At 43.1% G+C, this 11114-nt stretch overlaps 1 protein-coding gene across 4 annotated transcripts; it reads right to left on the reverse strand.

The window, feature by feature from the left end:
• Window positions 1–491: 491 nt before the first annotated feature.
• Window positions 492–2264, reverse strand: LOC147432982 (uncharacterized). 4 transcript variants are annotated; one of them, XM_086491687.1, is made up of 3 exons: window positions 1991–2255; window positions 1685–1880; window positions 492–1587 (listed from the first exon to the last, which is right to left on the reverse strand). In XM_086491687.1, the coding sequence occupies exons 1-3, from the start codon at window positions 2179–2181 to the stop codon at window positions 748–750; spliced, it is 1227 nt and encodes a 408-aa protein (XP_086347813.1). In that variant the 5' UTR covers window positions 2182–2255; the 3' UTR covers window positions 492–747. The 4 variants fall into 4 exon arrangements, 2 of the variants coding, with proteins under 2 accessions (XP_086347813.1, XP_086347812.1); XM_086491686.1 differs by having other exon boundaries at window positions 1685–1907; XR_015185468.1 differs by having other exon boundaries at window positions 1445–1880; window positions 2083–2264.
• Window positions 2265–11114: the final 8850 nt, after the last annotated feature.

Here is an 11114-nt window from a genome sequence, read left to right on the forward strand (position 1 = left end):
TTTACCCTAGTCGCGTTTCAGCTTGAGAAAGCACTATGAGGCTAATGCAATGCTCTAAGAGAACCCTCCAAAGGCACCGATAGTAGCAGGCCGATGAGGGAGTCCTCTACGTAGTATGCGACACAAAACATTATGAAGTACATGCTTGGTCAATTATAAGTGTTTCCTTTAGATAGAAAATTGGGCTTGACAAATTTATGGATATTTCCTCGCCCATAGGACAAAAGCTGCCACTCAATACCATAAAATTGATTTTGTGCGCCTAATGTATATTGCCTATTTGTCACATATCACTCTACCAATGCAGCGAGCAAGCGAGCGAGAGAGAGAGAGAGAGAGAGAGAGAGAGATGTGCAACACTTAAAGCCAGAAGTGATTCTTATATAGCAGTAACGTCGACCAAATTTCCTTTTGAAATGAATTTGTCATACAATGCCGCAATGGGCAGCGGAGAGAAGAGACAACACAAACCCAGTTATAAATGGCACTACTAGTAATAAATGGTACAAGTTAATAGTCGCAATTTCGCACAGACAAATACGAAAAGGCAAGCGTTACAGGAAACCAGATAAAAAGAATTTATCTTCGGGAGGGGAGGCTGTACCAAGCGCCCAGTGGAGTTTTCACACCTGACAGAGGAGAGTCCGAGGCCATCGCGATGGTGATTGCGCAGCAGAGCTTTAAGGAAAAAGCTCCTTAAAAGCTCTAGCAATGAAGGGCGTTAATGGAGCCTGCAGGCCTTATGGGTTACGGGATGCCCGGTGGGAACACTGTCGGAAGAAGAGGAGGAGGAAACGCGTAGTAGAAGTTGGGAGGCAACGGCGGCAAATTTGTCGACTCCGCCACCGGCGGAGGCGGTGACTTGTAATAGTAGATTATCCCCCCAGGTATCACATACACTGGAGTCCCTGTGCCTGGCACTGTTACCCCTGGTACTGTCACAACTGGCGTTGCTGGCGTGGTTGTGGATGGCGCTGTCACCACTACTGGCGTTGTAGGAGTGGTTGTGGATGGCACTGTCACTACCGGCGTTGTGGGCGTGGGAACTGTCACCACGGGCACCGTCGGAGTTGTGACCCCTGGCACTGTCACTACTGGCACTGTTGGCGTGGGTACTGTCACCCCTGGCACTGTCACAACTGGCACGGTGGGCGTGTTGTATGTTCCCGGCACTGTCACCACTGGAGTGGTAGGCGTTGATGTTGATGGCACTGTCACCACTGTGGGCGTGGATGAGGATGGCACAGTAATAGTAGGAGCGCCTGGGATGGTTATGGTGGTGGGCGTGCCTGATGGATTTGGCTCCACCACGATCACCGGCGTTGATGGGTTGCCGACGACAACCACCGGAGTGCCATTATCGTCGTTGTCGCGATGCCGATCATGCCAAAAGCCGAAGCGCGCCTCTATGCAGGGGTGATGACAGTTGAGAAGGAGCAATGAGGCCGCCCAGAATACAATGCCATTAATCATGGGGGACTGTTTGAAATTGGACTGAGTTGGCATAATGTAGATGTGTGATGAAGCAAGGAGAGCAGAACTAGGCAATGTGAGGCATTGCCAAATGTGAGTATGATGAGAGGCGAGCTGGAGGGAAAGGTGAAAAACATATGAGCATGGTTAGGAAGCTTGAGAAGAAACGAGCAAATTAAGCAAGAGAAGGCAGGCTAGTTGAGAGGAAAACCTGGATGAGAGTGTGGTGGGAGCGGGAGCTCGAGTCGGAGCAGGTGGAGTGAGGGCAGGTAGGGACGATGCAAGCAGAAGCTGGGAAAGCAAGGGAGCAGCTGAGAATTTCTCTTGTGACTATATATATATATATATATATAGCTGGTAGCTGCACTGCCTCCTTCTGGTACGACAAATGAGCAGAAGGTAACGACCTGCACTCAAATGAGCAGAATGTATACCTGCATCTATGGAGACTCTCTCAGAGTCAGTCTCTCTCTCTCTCTCTCTCTCTCTCTCTCTCTGCCACTACGAAAAAACTCACTTATCGCGCTTCATGATGCATTGACAAGATGGGACTCTCTCTCTCTCTCTCTCTCTCTCTCTGTGTGGAACTCCAGAGTCGACAGACTTTACGTCTTTCTTTGCTGGTCTGCTGCACTCGAAGTCGGAGCAGAGAATTAGAACAGTTGATGCCCTCCTCTTTCTGCCTCTCTCTAGATTCACGGTGATCATTCACCCTCTCGCTAATAAAATGCCCCCCGCGCTCCGCCGCGCCCGCCCCCCTCTCCGCCTCTCTTCTCTCTCTCTCTTCTGGATTTCTGCACTGGACAGCTAAGTCCATGTAACTATTTTTGCCCCTTTCTTTTTTTTAGTCATTTAATATTAGCCTTGCCCTGCCAAGTGCCAAGTTGCCAACCTAACATTCTAACATTCTTCCAGTTGTAATAGGAAATAGGAAATCACCCTGTATTTGAATTTTGAAATTTATATATCAAGCAGAAAAATCTTCCAAAGCTAAATAACCTTTCCTTATCCAGAACTTTCCAATTAAATTTCCAGCAAAGACAGTCAGAAAACTTTCAGAACTTTATCTTGAGAGATTGAATGCGTACTCAAAATCTCCTCCTAATTTGCCGAGCATGTAGTTAGAGCCGAGTCGCACTGTAGGAGAGTGGGGGTAGTGGGGGGAGCGTTTTGCCTAAAACCAGAAAGGCCGAAATCGCAGACGTGCAGATCGAGTGAGTTTTCTACTCCCACTAGTCCTCAGAAAAACGTAGGTGATAAGCTATTTTTTTGGCGAGCGGCTCTTCTCCTTGTTCGTAGCTAAAGGCAGCCAATAGAAATCAGGAGTCCTGAAGACTTTTTTTGCTTGTTTTTCGATGGGATTCCACCTTCCTCAAGGTGCAACCTAGTGTTAAGCTAACCTGCGGGTAATCCCACTGCCCCTGGGGGCGACTCAGCTCTTATTTAGGGTGGTGCATGTTCTCTTTTAAGCTATCTTGGATCGTAGCTGGATCCAATAAATTGTTCATTTTTAACTTTTGACCTTTAAGCCTTTCAGATAGTTCAATATTTTTGTTTTGACACAAATGACCAATCAAGCCAACGAGAGATTTCATAAGCCTAGCCTAGGTGTAGTGGCATAGTAGCCAACATCTCTCAAAACCTGCCTTGTCTCTTCTCCCATTCCCAAGCCTCTTCTCTAACCATCATCCCAACCCCCTTCCTCACCACTCTTTAGTTATACCCATTCGGTCATTTGTGTTGAGGCCAGGGCTCGGGATTTTGATAGGTATAAAAATGGCCGGCTCAAAATTTGGGCAAGAAGGTTCTTGAGCAGGCTCAAATTATTAGTTATAATATGAGATTTTTAGTGTGATTATCCCTTTCAAATTTAGAGTTAACCTGTTCATATGCGTGTTAAAAGGTTCTTAATCCAGGTCCACAAAAAATGTTTCCCAAGCCATGGATGAGGCACCAAACACCCTTTGTTTCTCGTGGTGTTGTTTGCAAAATATGGGGAAAAGATACTCATGGCCATCCCACTTGCGAGGCTAGAGTGCAACACATCGCAGAACTAGATCAGGTGGCTCATACCCTCCATCTTATTACAACCCTTAGGCAATCATGGGGGCTACTCACTAATGCAAAGGGGAGGTAAGCCCTCAATTACTTCCCTACAACCCAAATATAAAAGCTTGAAGTACATCTAGAAGCTAGAGCTCTGAAGCACTTAAGCTGTTGCCCTCTGGTAACATTCTTATACAATGGTCAAATGGCACTGGAATTGTTGAAGTGCAGAGATTCTGACCATTTAATCTTAAGCAAAAAACCATTATCTATTTGTCATAAAAACTAATATCTAATTATCCCAAATAATTTTCTCACGTTAAATTAAGATGGGGAAGTACCAGGGGAGTAAAAGCTAGAATATTGGTAAGGCTACCAGACCGGTCTCAGCAGGGATCCAAAGGAGGGAAAATAGGGATCCAAAGGGGGGTAGTCTGCGAAAGAGCAATGTGCATCAATGGAGCTTAAAAGACCTAAGGTTCAGCTCCATTAACACTTCCATAGGCTAAGGTTCCAAGAATTAACTAAAAAGTTCAATGGCCAAAGGTGGGAAAATTGGATGGTTATGGGAAGACCAAAAAGTCTTCCCACATCCATAGGAAGGAGGGGGCTAGCCCTAATGGTAGGGAAAGAGAGAGAGTGTTTCTCTCTCTCTCTCTCTCTCACTCACTCACTCAACCTCTCCCCAAAGGGAAGAATGGACACATGGCATGCTCCTAGCCCAGTTGCCCCTAATTTTCCCTCAAATCTTATTGGATGGCCATATAGGTGGAGCAATGAGAATTACACTAGAGTAAAAATAGTCTAATCAATTTAAAAATGCTTGATAAAAGAAACGATAGAAATTAAGCTCCCTAGAAGACTATTGGACAATCTACCAAGGGTCCAATGAGTATCCAACAGCCTAATGGCTTGCTTGATTCTTATTGTCTAGAAGACTAAAAGGTCCAATAAGAGTTTAAATAAATTATTCAATTACCTAAATCTCTCACAAAAGGGGAAAGGGGGACACATGTCACAAGCCTATCAATTATTCTTCTTATTTGTTATTGGCCAAGCCCTGCAGGAACCAATGGGAAGCCAACAAGAGCAAAAGGGAAGAGGGGTCGACCAAGTAGAGAGAGAGAGTTGGCATTTTTAGTTTAACTCACTTTGCTACACATACACACAACTCATGTGTTGAGCAAGAATTCCATCTCCTTCTCCAAGCACTGAGAAGTAGAGACCTACACCAACAACTGTTGGCTATGGAATGCAAATCCAACCAAGAGCCAAGCTTCAATGGCATGCACATCTCCTCTACCATGCTAATCACTAAGCTAAGCTATGCTATTAGAGTGATTATGTGAGGAGAATACTTCTTTCTCGTAAGATACATCTTCCCCTCAATCTTTCCTCATTCCCTGCTAGCTCTCACCATTTTGAAGGAACGTGACGTCTTGGGATTGAGCCTAGGGGCATTGGGTGTGTTTTTCAAGCATAATTTGGTGTATGAAGCTTCCATCTTCTTTGCACCATGAGTTTTGTCAAGGAACACAAAAATTGTATTGTACAAAAGTCTCCTTTGATGGGAGAAGTTATAATACAAAGCCTTTTTGGAGGGGGGAACGGCTCCATGTAAATCCGGTCCTCAAGTATTGTCAATTGTTCTATTTCTCTCGTTTTTCAAGTATTGTTTATGCCAAACTAGCTAGGTGTGAATTGCTATGTTGCTTTCTCAAATTAAGTACTCTCTCTTTGCTCATTAGGAATTTGTTCTTAATGAAATGCTCACTATGTTATCATTTTCTGCTACACACAAGTTACTAGTGCATTAAATGTTACATTGGTATCAGAGCTATTGATTTCTCTTTTCTTGCTCCAGAAGAGAGATCCTCAAGCTTGCTACAAATGGTTGGTGTTATTAATTGCAAAAGAGTAAGTAGAATAGGGATTTTTCATCCTTGAAGCACTCCTGCTTTATGCAATTAACGAGGATACAGTCGAGAGCTATGGTCTTAATAATGGAGTCCTACAGGGCTTGCCTATGGCTTAACCATTATTGAGCTGTTAGAAGCTTGACGGGAACTATTGTTGTCTTGGCTCTATTAAACCCTCTCTTCTATCCTTTGCAATTAATAATATCCGAGCCACAAGTATAGATGCTTGAGTGCTTATCTTTGAAGGTAAAGAGGAGTAGCAACTAGGGCTTGAAATGCCAAAGTACAAGTAAAAATTTACATCTAAAATTTTCTAGTATGGCTGACAAAGGAAAACAGATTGAAATGAATGGTGATATCTTTGGTTTTGCTAATGAAAGAGAAACTAATGATCCCCCTATGTTGGTAAACTATCTTGTTTCTAGGCTTCAACAAGCCATGGGCAATCCATCCCTCCAAGGTGAAGTGCTACAGCAATTGCGCACCCATGGTATTCTCCAAACTCCCTACTAAGAAGAGAGAGTACCCAGGAAATCTCCTAGTGAGACTTACACAAGAGGTCTCTCTCCGATAAGGAAAGAAGAAGAGGATCCGTACGAAGGGCTCAAAAACTTACTACTCAATAATGCATCTCCCTCCCAAAGGAGAACCCAAGTTTCAATGGTAGGGACCCCACCAAAAGAACGAGAAATAAGTGAGTCTCCTGCCACCTCGGCGGCGATGGCTCCACGAAGACAGCGGGCAAAATGCTCTCCAACACCCCCTAAACGGAGAAGACCATCGCATACTCCTCTTCACCATAATTCAAAGAGGGAAGAGAGAAAACAAGAGAAGAAAAAGGCGAGAAAGAGGTAACCCTCTTCTCCATCTTCCTCATCCACTTCCTCTTCTGAAGAAAGTGATGGTGCAGAAAAGGAGGAACAAGAGAAGAAAAAGGTGAGAAAGAGGTCACCCTCTTCTCCATCCTCTTCATCCTCTTCCTCTTCTGAAGAAAGTGATGGTGCAGCTCTCGAACCACTCAAGAGAAGTGGCCATAGGAAATCCTATGCTGCCTGAAAAAGGTCGTCCAAGATTAAAAAGTTCAAAGAGGGAGGAAAGAACATCTCTTTCCTTACCTACGATGGCACCTTTGGTGTTATGGACAAAGTCTTGGCCTTTATGCAACAATGTGATGCGGTGTTTGGAGACGAGGGCTTCACGGAGTCCTCTAAGCTACATCATGCAACTATGCATTCTCAAAAGTCCGTCGATTAATGGTGGTCTAGCCTATGAGAAAATGGTGAAGCTCCATGAACATGGAAAAGCTTTAAGAGCTTTCATCATGAAGCAGTTTTTGGCTAGCGATGCCAAAGACAAAGTACTCACCGAATGGCGAAGCTTGAAACTCTCTCCCTATGAATCTGTTCACAAATATGTAGACAAGTTTTGGGATTTACATCTCAAAGCCACTGTCTACAAGAAGATGGATTTTGGAGAGCAAAAACAACAATTTTGTGCGGATTTATCTGAGGATATGGCGGAGTATGTTCACTCCCAAAGGCCTCGCACCATATCTGTGGTCATACACCATACCATGGTGGCTTCAAGAATCAACTTCCAACAAGGGGCTAAGAGAAATCTTAAGCCCATGGAAAACAAGGACCATAGTGAGCCTAAGGGGAAGGACAACGTCCAGAAGTCTCCCAAAGGCAATTCCAACAACAACAAAGCTAAGGAGAAGGGAGTTTATAAAGGCAAACATAGACTCTCTCCTGAAGAGCTAGAGAGTTATCCAAAAGATAACCATTGTTTCAAGTGCAGGGAGCAAGGTCATGCCTATCATGCTTGCCCCCACAAAAATACACGGAAATGAACCTCTTAGAGCTACCTTAGTCAAAATTCAAGAAGAGGATGCTCACAAAGGATCTCTATGTCATGCTTGGGAAAAGGTAAGAGAACATGATGCTTTCATTCTCTTTGACCCTTGTTCTACTCACAATTTCATATCCACAGAGTTGGCCATCAAGATAGGCATCCAAGCCTATGAGATGGAAGATGTCCTACTTGCTGATTGTGCTTTCAAGGGGCAAGAAGCCTCAGTCACTCCCTTAATTGGGAAATTGAGGCTCCATGTCCAAAGCTATGTGGACAAGAAGGATTTCTTCATCTCTCCTCTCAAACATGAGGATGTAATCCTAGGGGCACCATGGTTTGATCCCATGGCTGCCAATGTTAAATTCCCTGAATGACAAATCTATTTTAGATACAGGGAAAAGGATATGTACATAGATGCTAAGTGGTTGGGTAGCACCATACCCATTGTACATAAGCAAGCTTTCAATAAGTCAATAAAGAGCCCTAATTCAGTGTACATGATTTTTGTTAGAGATTCTCAAAGTGAACCTAATGTTTTAGCAAAAGAAGATATCAGCAATCAAAAGGAATTAGAGTTATCCAATTTCCTCAAGGGATTCCAAGATGTTTTTATTGACGACATCCCTTGTGAGCTACCTCCCAAACGAGGGGATAACGATCATGCAATTGAACTTCTTCTAGGAAGCTCACCGCCTAATAAACCTCCGTATCGAGTTTCTCAAGCTCAACAAGAGGAGATTATGCGGCAAGTGCATGAGATGGTTGAGAAAGGCATGGTTAGGCCTAGCTTATCTCCATTTTGTTCACCAGTGTTATTAGTGCAAAAGAAAGATGGCACATAACGTATGTGTGTCGACTATAGAGCACTAAATAGGATCATTATCAAGAATAGGTTTCCCATTCCACGGGTAGAAGACCTATTTGATAAGCTACAGGGGTTGACCTACTTCAGTAGGATTGACCTAAAAAGTGGGTACCATCAAATAAGGATAGTTGATCGAGACATTGTAAAGACCGCATTTTGCACTAAATTTGTTCTTTAGGAGTACATTGTCATGCCTTTTGGCTTGACCAATGCAGCAACCACATTTAACCGTCTGATGGGGAAGCTATTCAGGCCTCATCGAAGATTTACTGGAGTGTTGTTTGATGATATAATCATCTACTCTAATTCATTAGACGAACACGAGCAACACCTCCAGGTAGTATTTCAAGTTTTACGAGAGAATAAACTTTATATGTTCATGTCATTGTAGTCCTACAAGCTCCTCAGCACACCAGTCCATCCAGTGCACCACCAATTACAAATGCAGCATCTGCGGTCCATCCAACCTTAGCTTCCACTTTCCAATCTATTTAGTGCCATAGCTATGTACACTCGGCATCAACTCGCTGTAAGCAATGCATGACCATTACTTGTCGATGCCTACCCTCGTTATTAATTGACACCTCCTTTTGGGAGGTGGCAATGGCTCACAATCACCGGTTGATTGTGATCGTTGGATTGCCTATGGAATGAAAAAGATTCTCACTTTTTTGGATCCGGGGTTTGAACCCGCTACCCTCTCCCCCACGGAATTGACTCTAACCACTAGGCTATCACACGTTCGTTGAAAGGTGTGTGTGTGGAAAGTTTATGGATCACATCATCGCGGACAAGTTTACACCTAGTTCACACGGAGTTCACACCGAGTTCACATTGGGTTCACATCAAATTTGGTGTGATGTGCAGACCCTCCCCAGTTCACACCAAACTCACACTTTGTTCATGTTGAGTTTACACCGAGTTCACGCCAAATTCGGTGTGGTGCACATACCTTCCAAGTTCACTCTTAGTTCACACCTAGTTCAAACGACGATCGGATGGCTTGGATTGCACCCCCCTCGTGACGCCTAATGTGGGCCATTGATCCAACTTCCCTAGGGAGGTTTCAAGTAGTGACGACGGATGCCTACTATCACATCTGCCACAGACTGCACGACCCACACTCAACTGTCGCTAGTGCTATTACATGACTATAGGCCACCTAGAAACCACCGACCATCAAAGCTTTTGACTACGTTGGTAATATTTTAAGAGGCCATTCCCATGAATCCAAGGCTACCAATAGACACAATATCCCTCTTCTGCAAGCAAGCCTATTCTTTTGGCCATCTAAAATTTTTCTTCCCAAAGTCAAGCTCTTCAAGAATTATTGAATCCGCAACTGCATTTAATTTTTTTTGTCCCCACTTGCCATACAAAGTAAGCGGCTTTTATACAGTCCACGATACAAAATGCCGGATGCAAGAATTTCATCACCATCAGTGAGATCATGAATTGTGTATCTGTCATCCACAAATTTGACAACAACACCAAGTCTAGCAAGTGCAGATATAGACAAAGGCTTCTTTTTTATCCTACGTACATAAAGTGCATCAACAAGTGTGAAAAAACTGTCATTCACTACAGTCAGTACAATCTTCCCAACTCCCTGACTGGATAAGAGGCATTGTTGGCAAGTGACTATATTCTCATGAGGATAGACTTGAGAGAGGTAAACAAGTCGATGTGAAGTAATGTGTTTAGTAGCATCACTATCAAAGTACCACACATGTGAATTTGTAGCAACCACATGCTTTCATCATGGACAGAAGGATCATAAGTGCACGCTGCACTAAACGCCCACTCTGCATCTACATTATCATCACAATCTTATTTTAAAGGAGATTCTACAATAGATGCACTTGTAGTGGAACTAGCCTCTTTCTTCTTGGCCTCTTTTGCCTTCAATTGAGGACATTGCTTAATCAAGAGATCATTAGCCTTGCAATAATGGCAATGTATATTCTTTTTACTTTTTTCACCAAAATTCCCAGATGAGGTGCTGCTAGAAGAATCATGAGAAACAAACGATTTTCTAATCACTGAAGAACCATGAGAAGTGGCTACATTATTGTTACCACCTTTTCTTTGAGCAACAACAAAAGCCTATTCAATTGCATGTTGTTTATTCCTATTCTTTCTTGAAAGTGAATCTTGCAACAAAAATGTGCATAATGCATCAACCTTGATAGCTTGAGGATTTCCTTGGGTCATAAGTTTTCAAGTACTAGCAAAATTTTGGTAAAAATTTGGCAATGCATCAAGAACGGTTTGCACAAGTGAACAGTCAGAAATGACTTTGCCTGCAAAAATGAGTTGCTCATTAATATCCTTGATACTAGTAATGAAAGTGTCCATGTCATCTTCGTCTTGTGTTAATCTTTGACTCTAGTTCTTTACACAACAATCCAATTTTAGCCTCATTCTGACTTTCATAAAGATTAGCCAGAACAAGCCAAGCCTATTTTACTGATTTAGTTGAGCGAATATAATGTAATCAATGCATGAGCTTGTGCATCTCTAACATCCCAATGAGTTTGCTCAGTCGTAGGCAAAACCAACTCTAGTAGCAGTAAACTTGCCACAAGAACGTGCAACATCATCAATAGAGCCTGTATTCATAGTAGGCGGACACACATCAATGTCCTGCAAAAAAATCCAAATGCCCTTTGACACAATAACATGTTGCATCATGTAAGCCCACATTGGGTAATTATCCCCATCTAGTTTACCCTCAATAGCGAACATCTTGAAAATGTCTATGTTGTTGTCAACCATTGTGAGTGACTATACCTGATGTAAAAACTACCCGGAAAGAGGGAAAACAAAGTAGGACCAACACGTGCTATATAGCACAAACAAAAGAGAATTGTAAGGGACATGTTCTGCAAAAAAATGCAATGATAAAAATTATGCACAAAAGGAAGAAATTGCCTTCACACTACTGCCTGTAGTGA

The sequence above is a fragment of the Adiantum capillus-veneris genome, chromosome 20 (genome assembly GCF_014529385.1).
Source record: "Adiantum capillus-veneris isolate H3 chromosome 20, ASM1452938v2, whole genome shotgun sequence".
NCBI classification, from domain to species: Eukaryota; Viridiplantae; Streptophyta; class Polypodiopsida; order Polypodiales; family Pteridaceae; genus Adiantum; species Adiantum capillus-veneris.

Coding starts and splice junctions, on each gene's coding strand:
- LOC147432982 (XM_086491686.1), bottom strand. CDS start 2,181: ATGATCACCGTGAATCTAGAGAGAGGCAGAAAGAGGAGGGCATCAACT. Junction 1,908..1,990: donor TGCATCATGAAGCGCGATAA/GTGAGTTTTTTC, acceptor CCATAGATGCAG/GTATACATTCTGCTCATTTG. Junction 1,588..1,684: donor CCCACCACACTCTCATCCAG/GTTTTCCTCTCA, acceptor CTTTCCCTCCAG/CTCGCCTCTCATCATACTCA.